The 17,712-nt window shown below is 40.8% G+C and overlaps 1 protein-coding gene across 2 annotated transcripts in view; it reads right to left on the bottom strand.

Moving 5' to 3' along the window:
• CFAP53 (cilia and flagella associated protein 53) overlaps positions 1-17,712 on the bottom strand; it is a 42,846-nt gene that overhangs the window by 5,104 nt on the left and 20,030 nt on the right. For both annotated transcript variants that reach the window (XM_007974047.3, XM_007974048.3), the window contains exons 6-8: positions 13,121-13,337; positions 8,463-8,565; positions 2,293-2,525 (exon numbers count right to left, since the gene is read on the bottom strand). In XM_007974047.3, coding sequence (XP_007972238.2) covers positions 2,297-2,525; positions 8,463-8,565; positions 13,121-13,337 — 549 coding nt within the window. In that variant the 3' untranslated portion in view covers positions 2,293-2,296. The remainder of the gene's footprint in view (positions 1-2,292; positions 2,526-8,462; positions 8,566-13,120; positions 13,338-17,712) is intronic.

Genomic DNA, 17,712 nt, shown 5'->3' with positions numbered 1-17,712 from the left:
TTTTAAAAAGGGTTTCAAGATCAAGTAAGTATGAGTAACAGAGGATTAAACAAAGGTAACTAGGTTTCATTACTTTAGGGTTTCCTAGAGTTTTAAAATATTTCATTGTGTCTAATGACTCTAGGAAAAGGATGTAAATTTCAGACCTTTCCAGATTTGTTTTTCACAAAAACTGGTGTAACACAAAACATATTTTGATATATGAAAAACACAGTGCAGTGCAGAGGTAGAATGCCAAATTGACTATTGATGAGAATCACCCAGTAACTTCTTAATTTCTTTGACTTCATTTAGCTAACATCTCCAGGTTCACAACTTGAGAGATAGGTCAAGTGTTTCCCACCACAGAGGCAGTTTACTGGTTTGTTGCTTAGACCAAAAGTTTGGAGTTATATTTTATGACTTTCTTTCAAGCCCTACACTCAACATACACATCCATCAGCACATCTTGTTGGCTCTACCTTTAAAATAGAATCTGACCTCTCTCACAGTGCCCAAGATGCAACCCGTATTCGTTTTCTATTGCTGCCTAATGATATACCACAAAACTTAGTGGCTTAAACCACAACAAACATCTGTTATTTCTCAGTTTCTGTGGGTTGGGAATCAGGAACACCTTGACTGAGCAGTCTGGCTTAGATCTCTAATGAAATTGCAGTTAAGTCATCAGCCAGGGCAGCAGTCATCTGAATGCCTAACTGGTGCAGGGGCTGGAGGATCTTCCAAGGTTGCTCATGCACATGGCTGGCATGTTGTGCTGCCTTTCGGTGGAAGGCTTCAATGCCTCCCCACATGGGCCTCTTTGAAGGGCTTCTTGAGCATCCTATCCTTACCAGCATAAGTGGCTGACTGAGCTGCAGTGTCTTTTATGACCTCGTATTGGAAGTTATACTCTGTTCTATTGGTCCTGCAGATCAGCCGTGATTCAGGGAGGTTGGACATAAATACAGGAGAAGATCATGGGGAGTCATCTTGGAGGCTGGCTACCACACTACCACCACCTCTTACCTGGATTATTGTAATCACTTAACATTATTTTTTTCTTTTTTGAGACAGAGTCTCACTCTGTCACCCATGCTGGAGTGCAGTGGTGCAATCTTGGCTCACTGCAACCTCTGTCTCCCGGGCTCAAGTGATTCTCTTGCCTCAGCCTCCCAAGTAGCTGGGATTATAGGCGCACGCCACCACACCTGGCTAATTTTTGTATTTTTAGTAGAGGCAGGGTTTCATCATGTTCGTCAGGCTGGTCTCGATCTCCTGACCTCAAGTGATCCACCCGCCTTGGCCTCCCAGACTGTTGGGATTACCCCATGTGAGCCACCATGCCTGGCTGCAATCACTTAACATGCTTGTTTCTGTCTCCCTGATGTCTATTCTAGACATAGCAGCCAGCAACCCTCTTATATCATATTGTGTTGCTCCTCTCTTGAAAACCCTGTAACAGCTCCCTTTAGTGAAGCAAAAGTCAGCCTTTACCATGGTTCCAAGGCCTTACATCATCTGGCCCCAACTACCTTTCTGATTAATCTATTTTTACTGACTCTACTCCAGCACAAATATTATGCCTCAAATGCACTCAGCAGGCTTCTTCCCAAGGGACCTTGCACTGGCTTTTTCCTCTGCCTTAGATGATTACCCTGCAGATAATCCATGGCTAGTTCATTCAGACTTCTTTTCAAATATCAGCTGCTCAAAGAGGCCTTTTCTGATCATCACATATAAAATGAAACAGCACACCTGCCATTTCCAGTTTATGGCACTTAACCCTTGTTGCCTGTTGAGTATGTGAGCTCAACAAGAGCAAGGGGTATATTTTGTTTTTGCTGAAGTCTCAGGATCTAGAATAGTGCCTGGCACATGGGAGGCACTCTGAAAATATATGTTTAATGACTAAATAGGTGGGTTAATGAAAGTGGCTGTTAATCCCAGTTCTGCCTGCAAAAATGCTCTCTTAACATTGAATTATGTATATGAGAGAGAAGAGAAAGGAAGGAAGAAGAAATGGGCATATGGGTAGATAGTTGTCAGCAAATGGAACTAGTCATAAGTGAGTTAAAAAAGGAGGCAAAGGGGGCAGGAAAATAACAACATGCAATGAGGTAGAGCATTTGGATTTGTAAGTCTGTGAACTCCGAAAACGGTGCAGGTTTATTCAAAGGAAAAAAATTACGTTCAATTAATTACACAAACTCAGGGGAAAAAAGAACAGTTTATCCAGGAGTTAAAAGAAGCATACAAGCATACTGTAGTTAAAAATATTAAAAGACCAAGAAAAGATACATAGATGCTCACGGAACTACGGTGGAAGCTCACTGAGGCATGCCTTGCGCATGGGATGAATGTTTTGAGGCAGCACTTGATGGGTGGACAGGACCTCCTGGATCTTGTCCAAACACATCTTGTTTGCTGCTATCCCTGCTTCAAACTCTCGGCGTTTCTCTTCCTTCTCTGCTTCTTGGGACTGCTGCTGGTAGGCGATTTGCATCTGAAGTTGCTTCCTGTACTCCTGGGCTAAACATTGGCGTCTAAAGTATTAGAAATGTCAAAGCATAAAATTATAAAACTAAGCATTTAGATTTATTTAGAGCATTACAATTAAAATATAATTTGTAAAGTCAAATTAAAATTCCCATTAAAATCAGGATGAGTGGAGAAGAAATAGATGAAAAACTCAATAATGGGTTTCTTACACAATAATCATTAATATAATCCTAGAACAAATACGGATTTTAGAGAGGAAATGCTTCTTCCCTGCTCGCAATGTTCACTGCTATGTGGGAATAGTTCTTGGTTTGCCTCCATCCCTTCCCTCACTCTTCTCTATGGGTAAAATTGGAAAGGATAAGCAAACTGCTCAATTCAACTTTTCCCCTTTCTTTTTTTCTTTCTTTCTTTCTTTTTTTTTTTTTTTTTTTTTTTGAGAAGGAGTCTCACTCTGTCGCCCAGGCTGAAGTGCAGTTGCGCGATCTCAGCTCACTGCAACCTTCACATCCCGGTTAAAGCAATTCTCTGCCTCAGCCTCCCGAGCAGCTGGGATTACAGGCACCCACCACCATGCCTGGCTAATTTTTGTATTTTTAGTAGAGACGAGGTTTCATCATTTTGGCCAGGCTGGTCTCAAACTCCTGACCTCAAGTGATCTGCCCACCTTGGCCTCCCAAAGTGCTGGGATTACAAGCGTGAGCCACTGCACCCAGCCAGCTTTTCCCCTTTCATCTTAGAGGCTGCTCCGTCTGTTTTCTGCTCTGCTCTAAATCAAAGGGCCACATCCCTGCACAGGAGGCCTGCAGTGGTCTCATGCTGCTGGGGACTGGGTAAGTTAGCCTCATCTTATCATTCTGTTCAGTATTAACTAGACAATTTCTTGCATCTATAAGCCATATTTTAAATATATGACAGTTTTTTTTATTTATAGTGTAATTTTTATTGTAATAAAAAACACATTATGACAGGCACGGTGGCTCACACCTGTAATCCCAGCACTTTGGGAGGCTGAGGTGGGCGGATCACCTGAGGTCAGGAGTTCAAGACCAGCCTGACCAATCTGGAGAAACTCCGTCTCTACTAAAAATACAAAAATTAGCCAGGCATGGTGGTACATGCCTGTAATCCCAGGGACTCAAGAGGCTGAGGCAGGAGAATCACTTGAACCCAGGAGGTGGAGGTTGCAGTGAGCTGAGATTGCGCCATTACACTCCAGCCTGGGTGACAAGAATGAAACTCCATCTCAAAAATAAACAAACAAAAAACAAAACAAAACAAAATTACATAGATCATACACCTAATAATCCCAGTACCTTAGGAGGCCAAGGCAGGAGGATCACAGGAGTTTGAGACCAGCCTGGGAAACATAGGGAGACCTGATCTGTACAAAACAATAAAAAATTGGCCAGGCATGGTGGCATGTGCCTGTGGTCCCTGCTGAAGTGGGTGGATTGTCTGAGCCCAGGAAGTTGAGGTTTCAGTGAGCCGTGATCACACTACTGCACCCCAGCCTGGGCAATAGAGCAAGACCTTGTCAAAAAAACAAAAACAAAAACAAACAAACAAGAAAACCCACATAACAAATTTACATATTAACCATTTTTAAGTATACAGTTCAGCAGTTAAGTCTCTTCGTATTGTTGTAAAAGAGATCTCCAGAACTTTTTCATCTTGCAAATCTGAAACTCCCCTCCCCTCTTTGCTCCCCACAACCCCTGGTAACCACCATTCTACTTTATGTTTCTATAAATCTGACTACTTTATATGTCTCATAAAAATAGAATCATACAGTATTTGTCTTTTTGTGACTGGCTTATTTCACTTAGCATAATGTCCTCAAGGTTCATCCATACTATGGCATGTGACAGGATTTCCTTGCTTTTTAAGGCTGAATAATATTCCGTCATAAATATATACCATGTTTTGTTTATTCATTTCATTAATAGACCCTTGGGTTGCTTCTACCTCTTGAATACTGTGAATAGTGCTATGAATATTTCTGTGCAAATATCTCTTCGAGACCCTGCTTTTAATTTTTGGACATATACCCAGAAGTGGGATTGCTGGATTATGTAGTAGTTTTAATATTAGTTTTTTGGAGGAACTTCCATACTGTTTTCCATAATGGTTATATAATTTTACAATTTATAAGCCATATTTTTTTCTTTATAGTTTCTTTCTTTTTTTTTTTTTTAGACCGGGTCTCACTCTGTCACCCAGGCTGGAGTACACTACTGGAACAATCACACAATCACGGCTCACTGCAGCCTCAACCTCCCAGGTTCAGGTGATCCTCCCACCACAGCATCCCAGGTATCTGGGACTACAGGTGCACACAACCATACTCAGCTAATTTTTATGTTGTTGCTGTATTTTTTTAGAGACAGAGTTACACCATGTTGCACAGGCTGGTCTTAAACTCCTGGGATCAAGATCCGCCCATCTTGGCCTCCCAAAGTGGTGGGATTACAGGTGTGAGCCACCATGCCTGGCCTCTTTGTAGTTTCAATGGCTAGAAATATAAGCCACATTTTTAATATCAGCTGTGGTATAATAAGAATTATATTTGATCTTTGTTCCTACTTCTTGGCACAGAGCTCCTACAACTCTTGTAATTTCCTGAGTGGTAAAAGTATCTTTTGTCATTCATAGGAACAACTGATTTTATGCTAATAAGCTGACTTAGGGTAGGGTCCCTGGGTGGCCTCAGGATGGGGTTGGTCACTAGAAAGACCAAGTGATGAGGGGGTTAGGACTTTCAGCCCCACCCACTGACCTCTCAGGAGGGGAAGGTGGGGGCTGGAGATGAAGCTCTAAAACCTCTTGAACAAGGATGTTCTGAGGGCATCTGTGATGGTGACACAGAGAGGTGCTGAAAGGATGGTGCACCCGCAGAGAGCACGGAAGCCCCTATGCTTCTCTTCCACTTAGCTGTTCCTGAGTTGTGTCCATTGTGATAAACTGGTAAACATAAGTCAAATGTGTTCTTGATTTCTGTGAGCAATTCTAGCAAACTGTTGAACCTGAGGAGGAGGTCGTGGGAACTCCAATTTATAGCTGGTTGATCAGAAGGTGGTCTGGGACTAGCATCTGGTGTCTGAAGTGTTAGCAGTTTGTGGGACTAAGCCCTTACCCTGTGGGGTCTGTACTAACCGGGGGTAGTTACGATCAGAACTGAATTGAATTCTTGGACATCCAGTTGGTGTCTGAAGAAGCAGAGAATCTGTTGTTGGGGTCAGAAAACACTCCATCAACTTTTATCAGAAACAAAGATAATGGGATTTTATCAGAAATAAAGATAATTTGGATACCCCTCTATGGTAGATTCTATTTTCCAAAGATGGCCACAGTACTATCTTCCTCCCCATATGTGTACTCCTAATTAGGGAAAAGGAATCAGGCTGGTGGAACCAGGAGAAAGCAAAGAGATAAAGCAGATAAGCTATAGGTCTGCCTTTGTTCATGGCCCAGGACATATAGCCCTCCTGTGCAGATAACATACAAAACTCACAAACTTCCTGCTTATCATCAAATGCTTCGATTTATCATCAAACACCTCGGCTGACAGAAGAATGCAAGCTAGCTCCCTGCTACCTTGGTGTTATCAAGTAGCCCAAGAACCATCCTATAAAATCTCCAGCAAGCCTTTGTTTCCTGGCAGTCAGCTCCTCTCTTGCTGGTTGCCATTGCTTTCTTGCACTGAATTTTCCTACTTTCTCTAATAAATCTGCCTGTACCTACAACTGTCTTGGTAAATTCTTTTACCCCCATGCCACCAGCCTAGTTATGCTCTTCAGCAATGTGAACCTCTACTACCATTTCAAGAGGTGGAGCTTCTTTCTCCATCTCCTTGAATCAGTATGGGCCCTGTAACTACTTTTATGACCAATGGAATATGGCAGAAGTAATGCTATGCCAGTCCCAGCTGTAGCTCTTAACTGGCCTGGCAGCTTCTTCTTCCTAGCTGTTGGTATACTTGTTATTGGAACTCTCCCTCTCAGAACAAGCCACCACATTGTGAGAAGTCCAAATCACATGGAGAGCCCACACATAGGGGTTCCAGGTGACAACTAAAACTCCTAGTTGATAACTGAGATCCCTGACTCCAGTCAGCATACACTGCTCCCTATATGAGTAGGTATCCTAGGTTGAGCCTTCAGATGAATATAGCCTCAGTCATGTGGATCTGACTTCAACGATATGAGATGTTCCAAGCAAGAACTACCTAGATGAGCCTTGTTGACCCACAGAATCATAAGAGATAATCATAAATTGCTTTAAACCACACATTTCAGGGTGTTTTGTTATGTAGCAATAGGTAACTGTAATACCTCTGCCATAATTTTTTCCTTATCTCTCTGCTGATTCAGAAGTTTAGCAGGGAAGAGATGTGATATTTATTGAGTCCTCCCAAATCTCCAACAGGAGACTTTTTAAAAATGAGAAGGAGACCAGGCGCGGTGGCTCATGCCTGTAATCCCAGCACTTTGGGAGGCCGAGGCGAGGAAATCATGAGGTCAGGAGTTCAAGACCAGCCTGGTCAAGGTGGTGAAACCCTGTCTCTACTAAAAATAATAAAAATTAGCCAGGCGTGGTGGCATGTGCCTGTAATCCCAGGTACTCGGGAGGCTGAGGCAGAGAATTGCTTGAACCCGGGAGGCAGAGATTGCAGTAAGCCGAGGTTGCACCACTGCACTCCAGCCTAGGTGACACAGCAAGGCTCCATCTCAAAAAAAAACAATATATATACACACACACACACACACACACACACATATACACACACACACATATATATGAGAAGAAAAGATTTCCACAGCAGAGGCAGTAGCAGGAACTCAGAACAGTAGGACAGATATTGTTGTTTGTGACCCCAAAGTGAGAATAGGATCAGGCACATTAACCATACTTTTTCTAGAAAGAGAAGAGCTTATTTCTATGCACCAAGTGTGAGTAAGTCAAGGGACAGGCCCCAGGAACAGGGAGGGTGACCAATAATCAGAGAAACCAGGTCCTCTTCCTCCACTACACTGACTGCCTGATTTAGGTATCATGGCCACCAGTGGGAAGAGAGTGCGATGGTGTAAGAAAAGCTGCAAGGAGGCAGCCGCGTGTTTCCCCCACTTGAGCTTGGTTGTGATGATCAGAAGGAAACTAATCCCAGCCCTTGTCAGAGGAGGGCAGTGGTATTTCCCAAAGCATCCAGAGTTTTCTAATGCAGTAAGGCTAAACACATCCTCCTGGGGACATTTGTATGGAATCCTGTCCCTATAAGCCATTCTGCTAATCTAGCTGATTAGGCCAGCCTGCTTTTCAGGATTTACTTCATGGAGCAAAAAAAATCTTCTTCCGATTTTATTAGGATTTAAGGTTGGTGCCTATTTTTTAAGTGTTTCAAATTTATTTTATTTTTAAAGATATTCATCCAGCCTAACAACTTATGTGTATAATCATAATATACATAATGGCAATGGAATTTAATTTTACGAAGACAGTTGGTGCCTACTTTTACATGAAATTTTGTAAACTGCTTTGAGCTTCTAGAAGGACAAGTGTAACACTAATGCAAAATAATGTCAATAATGCATGAATTATGGCACATGGTCTTCTATGTTGAAAATCTGTTTTAGTTTTTGTTTTTTTGAGACAGATCTTGCCTATTGCCCAGGTTGGAGTGTAGTGGCACAATCATAGCTGCTGTACTTGAGTAACTCCTGTACTCAAGTGATCTTCCCACTTCGGCTCCTAAGTAGCTAGGACTACAGGTCTATGTCACCATATCTGGCTAATTTTTATTTTTATTTTTTTGTAGAGATGAGATCTTGCTACACTGCCCAGTCTAATCTCAAACTCCTGGCTTCAAGCAATCCTCCTTCCTCAGTCTCCCAAAGTACTGGGATTACAGGTGTGAGCCACCATGCCTGGCCAAAAATCTGTTTTTTAGGTAGCAAATGATGATATAGAAAACAAAATCATACCTTGCAAAATTCTCCTTCTCTTCACAGTTAAGTTCTTTAAGACTTTCATTTATGTGTTTCTGTTCCATAGCACGTTCTTCCTGTTCTTTAGCTTCTCTTTGCACTAAGAAAAGCAAAAGTAATTATATGTCAAATGACTTTCAGACAAGACTTGCCAACATCTTTCTGGGCACCAGAGTCATATTGTCTTCAGAAAGGTAGAGCTGAGAATCATGGCTGGATCTTAGATTGATAAAGTAGAAGTACTCATCTCAATTGAGAAATAAATTGGGTTTAGACTCATATATGCTACAATCTACAGATTTCCTCTTAATCATATTTCATTGAAAATCTATAATTACCCTTTTTCATATAAATTACCAATGTTAAAACACTTCCTACTTTTCTCTCCTTGAAGACAAACAGTTCATTGTCATTCATATTAATAAGAGTTTATTTATTATAATTTATTATTTAATATATATATTTATTATAAAATAAATATTATTTAAATATATAAAGCTCTTGGCTGGGTGCAATGCCTCATGCCTATAATCCCAGCATTTTGGGAGGCTGAGGCAGGTGGGTCACCTGAGGTCAGGAGTTCGAGACCAGCCTGGCCAACATGGCGAAACTCCCTCTAAAAGTACTAAAAGTACAAAAATTAGCTGGGCATGGTGGCACGTGCCTGTAATCCCAGCTGCTCAGGAGGCTGAGGCACAAGAATCACTTGAACTTAGGAGGTGGAAGTTGCAGTGAGCCTGGATCGTGCCACTGCATTCCAGCCTGGGCAACACAGTGAGACTCCGTCTCAAAAAATAAATAAATAAAACTCTTATAAGTTAATAAATATATTTAAGCATCCCAATAGAAAAAAAAGACACAGGAAACAGAGTTTACAAAATAATAAATACAACTGGCTAATATACATCTGAGATGTATATATCTTTGGTACCACAATCTATTTCAGAAATTTATCTTAAACAGCCAGATACAATCCAAAAATAACTATGTATGGAGACAGTAACCTGGAATTCTAAAACAGCAGTAAAAATATTAGAAACAATATAAAGGGTCATTAGTTGTGTTTAGGTAAAATAAGTTATGGCCCATTTTTATAACAGATTTCTAGGCAGTCATTACAAATCTTATAATTGACAAAAAATGACTTAAAATATTTTCAATAAGTGAAAATTATAGACCATAAAACAGTATATACTACATGATTCTAATTTGTGAAGGAAAATTATATATGTAGTAAAAATACTAGAAGAAAATATACAAAGCTGTGAATAGTAGCTATTCCCGGGTGGTAGAATTATGGTTGATTTTGTTTCCTTGTTTATAAAGGGTCTCAATAAATTTTCCATGTTTTTCCAATATTTTACATAACACTTATCACTTGTTAGATATGAGTTCTAAATTTGCCTTCAAAGATATGTCAGTATGTTCAATTCTTTGCCTTCTACTTTTAAACTTAACTTCCTCATAAAGCAACCTTTTTTGATCATCTGTTCCACCCTGACTCATTCAGATTAGCTGCTCCACCCTGACTCATTCAGATTACCTGCTCCACCCTGACTCATTCTGATCACCTGCCCCACCCTGACTCATTCTGATCACCTGCCCCACCCTGACTCATTCTGATCATCTGCCCCACCCTGATTCATTCAGATTACCTGCTCCACCCTGACTCATTCAGATTACCTGCTCCACTCTGACTCATTCAGATTACCTGCTCCACTCTGACTCATTCTGATCATCTGCCCCACCCTGATTCATTCAGATTACCTGCTGCACCCTAATTTATTCTGATTACCTGCTCCACCCTGACTCATTCAGATTACCTGCTCCACTCTGACTCATTCAGATTACCTGCTCCACTCTGACTCATTCTGATCATCTGCCCCACCCTGATTCATTCAGATTACCTGCTCCACCCTAATTTATTCTGATTACCTGCTCCACCCTGACTTATTCAGATTACCTGCTCCACTCTGACTCATTCAGATTACCTGCTCCACTCTGACTCATTCTGATCATCTGCCCCACCCTGATTCATTCAGATTACCTGCTCCACCCTAACTTATTCTGATTACCTGCTCCACCCTGACTCATTCCGATTATCTGCTCCACCCTCATTCTCCACCCTGACTCATTCCATAACCATTTTTCCCGCCAGACCACTCAGCCTGTCACTCTCTTAAATTAGCCAATCAGAATTAGTTTAGCCTGTGTGGTCTAACCCTAGCCAATAGCGGAATGACACGGCAGCAGGGGCCATGTGAGTCAGGAATAAGAACTCCTTCCCCTCCCTGGCCTAGGTGTGCTCTCGCTATTGTTCCATCTGCAACTGAGCACCCTTTCTGCAGAAAGTAAAGATGGCCTTGCTGAGAGATCATTTGTCTCTGTGCTGACTTTTCTTCCTGGCACCGATTGGCTATTTCTAACATCACTGATGAATATAAAAATCTTTTCAGCGTATAAACTTTCTACTCGGTTTCTAAAAGTTCCATCTGCTTAACAATTTTCTACTGCTATTATAATTCCTGGAGTGAAGAATTAATGAATGGGACCAGGATAAGCTTCCTCTTGCGAAGACCACTAGTGTGAAATCCAGTGGTACCCTAATAATAAATGTGTCCATGTGTTTATTGCCTCTCTGGTCCATTGGGCTGGACATGGAAATGGCAGAAATCTGGAGGTGGAAATTCACCCTCTCAACGAACACCCTTCTGTGACCAAGCACTGCTTGAAGCTGAGGGAATACAGTGGCATAGTATAGTAAAATAATAGAGACATAATGTGGCTATAAGATTATAGATAGCCATAAAGTTAACTTAAGCATCTCACAGGGCTGACACTATGTATCACTTAGCAGTACGATGCAACCTAGTCCAGGGATTTCCAAGAGACAAAGGTCATTCAGCACAGATGTAACTTTCAGAAACCTTAAAACAAAGCTTACCCTTACAAGGATAGCTTAAACTACCTTTATGAAAGAAACACCTAGTAACTGACGTGGATTGAATGTAAGTATTAAAAAGGGGAAAGATTCTCCAAACTTTGAGAATAGTCTCCAAATAAAGACCCTCCTGGCCAGTTGGTCATCTGAGATGTGAGCAAGCCACAGTGCCCTGGAAAGAGGATTTATTTTAAATGGGGGAACACAGAGGGCTGCTCAAGGCATGAGTCAATTGAGCTGGCACTGAAGGATGACTAGATTTCTCATATCAAGAGCATCATAGGCAGAGACAACTACATAAACAAAGGTATGGCATTGGGGGAACCAGCCCTCAATATTTCAACGTAGGTCCTTTCTATTTTCCCTAAGTGTCAGCCAGTCTGAGAAATAGAGAAAGAGTACAAAGAGAGAAATTTTACAGCTGGGCCTACAGAGGTGTTATCACATATTGGTAGGACCATGATGGCGACCTCGAGTTGCAAAACCAGGAAGTTTTTATTAGGGATTTTGAAAGGGGAGGGGGTGTATAAACAGGGAGTAGGTCACAAGGATCACACGCTTCAAAGGGCCATAAAGATCACAAGGCGAAGGCAAAATTAGAATTACTGATGAGCGTCTGTGTCCCGCTGTGCACATTGTCTTGATAAACATCTTAACAGGAAACAGGGTTGGAGAGCAGAGAACCAGACTGACTAGAATTCACCAGGCTGGAATTTCCCAATCCTAGTAAGCCTCAGGGTACTACAGGAGACCAGGGTGTATTTCAGTCCTTATCTCAACCACATAAGACAGACATTCCCAGAGCTGCCGTCTATAGACCTACCCCCAGGAATGCATTCCTTCCCCAGGGCTATTCCTTGCTGGGAAAAGAATTCAGCGATATTTATCCTACTTACTTTCTGCAAGAAGAAAAATATGGCTCTATTCTGCCCAACCCTGCAGGCAGTCATACCTTATGGTTATCTTTCCTTATTCCCTGAAAATCGCTGTTATTCTGTTCTTTTTCAGGGTGCACTGATTTTGTATTGTTCAAATACACGTTTTACAATTTGTACAGTTAACACAATCATCACAGGGTCCTGAGGTGACATATATCCTCAGCTTACGAAGATGACAGGATTAAGAGATTAAAGTAAGACAGGTGTAAGAAATTATAAAAGTATTAATTTTGGGAACTAATAAATGTCCATGAAATCTTCACAATTTATGTTCAGAGATTGCAGTAAAGATAGGCATAAGAAATTATAAAAGTATTAATTTTGGGAACTGATAAAAGTCCATGAAATAATCACAATTTATGTTCTTCTGCCGCAGCTTCAGCTGGTCCCTCCGTTTGGGGTCCCTGACTTCCTGCAACAGTATGGGGAAAACTTTCAAAAGAAAAGAGGGACAGATACAAAGGACAAGAGGGAGCTGTATGTCTGTGCCCCACCTTCTCACTCTTCATTCTAATCACCAAGGCACACAGTATTCAAATGATGTACTGTTCCTTTAACCTTGAGAACTTCTCCTCTGTGACTGGAATCTGCTGGTATATAAAACTCTTCATATATATCCAACTAGATAAGCTTTGCAAAAACAGGCCTCCTGCCTTCATCCTTTTTGCATCCCTCATGGTGTTTTACATAATAAGTATTATGGTTGTTAGTATTTTGGTTGTTACCTAAATTGAATTAAGGGCAAGTTATAACAAAACTGTAATTCAGTTCCTTACACTTTTCTTGAACTTGAAGTTTTCTTGTACACATGACCTCATCCACAAGCTGTCTCCTTGCCTCCTTTTCAAGTCTCAGCTCCTTGTCCTTCTCAGCCAACTTCTTTTCCTTGTCTTCCTCTAATATTCTGTCAAATTCTTTCTCCTGAGCTTTTTCTTCCTCACGTCTCTGTGCCAAATATTTATGGTATATCTTCTGTTCTCTTATCATATCTTCCTATGTAACATAAAAATTCATATTGTTAAAATTTTTTGGTGTGATAGTGATAGTAAGGATACATTTAAAAACAATCTTTAAAAGCTCCAATCCCAATCTTTTAGAACTATGTACTGAAACATTTACAGATGTATGTCTGAAGTTTATTCCAAAATACTCAAGAGTAGGGGGGAAATGGGTAGGGATATAGAAGAGACAAGAATGGCCATTAGTTGTCGGTTGTTAAAGTGAGGTGATGGACACATGGGGACCCATTGTGCAATTCTTCGTATTTGTTTGAAATATTTGATAATACTTGTTTGAATAAGTTAACAAAGTGTTTTTCAAAGTAGTTGCCAAATAGTTTTCAAGGATACAGCTTTATTCTCATTTACTTTAATTTAGGTATATGAAATCTTAATCGGATCAACAAAATAAGTCATTTCTACTATTATAGCACTGTCTCTCTGGCTGGTAGTCATTTTGTACTTTATTACAGCAATTATAAATCTTAGCTACACTTTGGAACCACCTGAGGAGCTTTAAAAAGTATTGAGTGCTGGCCGGGGGTGGTGGCTCATACCTGTAATCCCAGCACTTTGGGAGGCCAAGGCGGGCAGATCATGAGGTCAGGAGATCGAGACCATCCTGGCTAACGTGGTGAAACCCTGTCTCTACTAAACATACAAAAAATTAGCCTGGTGTGGTGGCAGGCACCTGTAGTCCCAGCTACTTGGGAGGCTGAGGCAGGAGAATGGCATGAACCCAGGAGGCGGAGCTTGCAGTGAGCAAGATCACACCACTGCCCTCCAGCCTGGGCAACAGAGCAAGACTCCATCTCAAAAAAAAAAAAAAAAAAAAAAAATGTACTGAGGGCTGAATCCCACCCCCAGAAATTCCTATTTAATGGATACCTTTTAAGTTCCCCCAGGTGATAGTAATGTGCAGCTAAAGTTCAGACCTGCTATTTATTTACTGCAAGCATTTTTAGTTGGCTACTGCCATGTTGCAGTAATTATCTGACAGCAATGAGTTCATCCAACACCAAGGTTCTAGATATTATTAAATACCTGATATGGTTTGGCTCTGTGTCCCCACCCAAATCACATCTTGAATTGTAATCCCCATGTGTGAGGAGAGGGACCTGGTGGGAGGTGACTGGGTCACGGGGGTAGTTTCCCCCATGCTGTTCTCGTGATAGTGAATTCCCATGAGATCTGATGGTTTAAAAGTGTGGCTTTCTTCATTCCTTCCCTCCTGCCACCACATAAGACGTGCCTTGCTTCCCCTTCCACTGTGATTTTAAGTTTCCTGAGTCTTCCCCAGCCATGTGGAACTGTGAGTCAATTACACTTTCTTTTTTTAATAAGTTACCCAATGTCAGGTAGTTCTTTACAGCAGTGTGAAAAAAGACTAATACCATTTCCCACTAAAAATAACCAACAATCCTTGGGAAAATAATCAATTATAAGACTGGAGCAGAAACTGAACAGGATGAACCTGGGACATCTTATTGTGTCAGAATCAAGAAAACTATCAAAGTCTATTGGAGGACAGCATCAAAAGAACAAGACAGCCCACTTAAAGGGACTCCCACGATCTAGAATCAGGCAATCTGAGCACCAAAAAGAAGAGTGAACTAATAATCCACTAAAAAACTACTGAAACTTGGCCAGGCACAGTGGCTCATGCCTGTAATCCCAGCACTTTCGGAGGCTGAGGTGGGTGGATCACTTGAGGTCAGGAGTTGGTCAACATGGTGAAACCCCGTCTCTACTAAAAATACAAAAAAATTAGCTGGGTGTGGTGGCACAAGCCTATAGTCCCAGCTACTTAGGAGGCTGAGGCAGGAAGATCGCTTGAACCCTGAAGGCAGAGGTTGCAGTGAGCCAAGAATATGCCACTGCACTCTAGCCTGGGTGACAAGACAAGACTCTATTTTAAAAAAAAAAAAAAAAAAAACTATTAAAACCACAAAATGAGTTTAGCAATGTTGCAGGATACAAGACCAATATACAAAAGTCCTTGTATTTCTATTTGACAGCATCAATCTAAAATGAAATTAAAAATTTTATTTCCAAATAGAAATGTTATCCTTAGGAATAAATTTAACAAAGTGTTAAAATGTATACTCTGAAAACTAGGAAACATTACTGAAAGAAATTAAAGAAGACCTAAATAAATGGAAAGACAGCCTAAGTTCATGAATCAGAAAAAAATACTGTGAAAATGGCAGCACTTCCCAAATTGACCTACAGATTCAACACAATTTTTATCAAAATCTCAACTGGCTTCTTTGTAGAAATTGACAAGCTGATCCATGTAACTTCTAGATACGTGGATATGCAAGGGAGCCAGACTAGCCAAAACAATTTGAAAAAGAACAAAGTTTGAGGATTTACATTTTCTCTCTCTCTTTTTTTTTTTTTTTTTGAGATGAAGTTTCACTCTGGTTGTCCAGGCTGGAATGCAATGGGTGCAGTTTCACTCTTGTTGCCTGGGCTGGACTGCAATGATGCGATCTCAGCTCACTGCAACCTCCACCTCCCGGTTCAAGTGATTCTCCTGCCTCAGCCTCTGAAGTAGCTGGGATTACAGGTATGTGCCACCATGCCCAGCTAAGTTTTGCATTTTTGGTAGAGACAGGGTTTCACCATGTTGGTCAGGCTGGTCTCAAACTCCTGACCTCAGCTGATCCTCCCGCCTCAGCCTCCCAAAATGTTGGGATTACAGGCGTAAGCCACTGTGCCTGGCCAGCATTTACATTTTCTGATTTCAAACTTACTACAAAGAGACAGTAATCAAGACATGTAGATTTGTTATACTGGACTAAGGACAGATATATAGAGTGATGGAATAGAACTGAGTGTCCAGAAATAAACCTTCACTTTACTATAATTGATTTTTGACAAGGGTGATAAGACAATTCAATAGGGGAACAATTAGACAATTATTTCAACAAATGATGCTGGAATAACTGGATATCCACATGCAGAATAATGAATTAGGATCCTTATCTCATGCCATATACAAAACTTAAAATGGATCAAAAGCCTAAATGTTAAAGCTAAAATTATAAAACTCTAACAAGAAAACAAAGGAGTACATCTTTGTGATCCTAGAGTAGGTAACCGTTTTTTAGATAGGACCCCCAAAGCATAAGCAACAAAAGAAAATCTAGCTAAATTGAACTTTGTCAAAATTTAAAACTTTTGTGATTCAAAGGACACCATCAAAAAAGTAAAAAGACAACCTACAGAATGAAAGAAAATAACTGCAAGTCATTTATCTGGTAAGAGACTTGAATCTAGAAAACATAAAGAACTCTTGGCCAGGCGTGGTGGCTCATGCCTGTAATCCCAGCACTTTGGGAGGCTGAGGTGGGCAGATCACCTAAAGTCAGGAGTTCAAGATCAGCCTGGCCAACATGGTGAAACCCCGTCTCTACTAAAAATATAAAAAAAATCAGCCAGGCGTGGTGGCAGGCGCCTGTAATCCCAGTGACTCAGGAAGCTGAGGCAGAAGAATTGCTTGAACCTGGGAGGTGGAGTTTGCAGTGAGACGAGATTGCACCATTGTACTCCAGGCTGGGAAACAAGAGGGAGACTTAAAAAAAAAAAAAAGAGGGGGGAAAGAAAAGAACTCTTACAACTTAATAATAAAAGGACCAATAACCCAACTAAAATATGGGCAAAGGACTTGAATAGACTTCTCTAAGAATAGAGAATAGCCTTCAAATAGATTCCTCCAAGGAAGATCTACAAATGACCATAAGCACAGGAAAAGAGGCTCAATATCATTAGTCACTAGGGAAATACAAATAAAAACCATAATGAGATACTACTTCAGATGCATTAGGATGGGTAAAATAAAAAAGGCAGACAATAACAAGTGTTGGTGAGCATGTGGATAAATCAAAACCCTCATACACTGCTGGTGGGAATGTAAAATGGTTCAGCCACTATGGGAAATACTTTGGCAATTCCTCAGAACTTCAACAGAGTTACCATATGGCCCAGTAATACTACTTCTAGTTATATGTCCCAAAGAAAAATAAAAACATACGTCCACACAAAAATTTGCACATGAATGTTCATAGTAGCATTATTCATAATAGCCAAAAAGTGGAAATAACCCAAATGTCCATCAGCTGATATAATGCATAAACAAAACGTGGCATATCCATACAATGGAATATCATTCAGCCACACAAACAAATAAAATAGCAATACATGCTGGATAAACCTTGAAAACATTATGCTAAGTGAAAGAAGACAGTCAACAGGTCACATAACATGTGATTCCATTCATGTCAAAGTCCAGAATGGGAAAATCTATAGAGACACAAAGTAGGTAGGTGGCTGCTTAGGACTGGAGGTGGGAGGTGAGGAAGAAG

This window comes from Chlorocebus sabaeus, chromosome 18, assembly GCF_047675955.1.
Source record: "Chlorocebus sabaeus isolate Y175 chromosome 18, mChlSab1.0.hap1, whole genome shotgun sequence".
NCBI classification, from domain to species: Eukaryota; Metazoa; Chordata; class Mammalia; order Primates; family Cercopithecidae; genus Chlorocebus; species Chlorocebus sabaeus.
The sequence above is the reverse complement of the archived record's forward strand: the minus strand, read 5'-3'. Positions and strand labels throughout refer to the sequence as shown.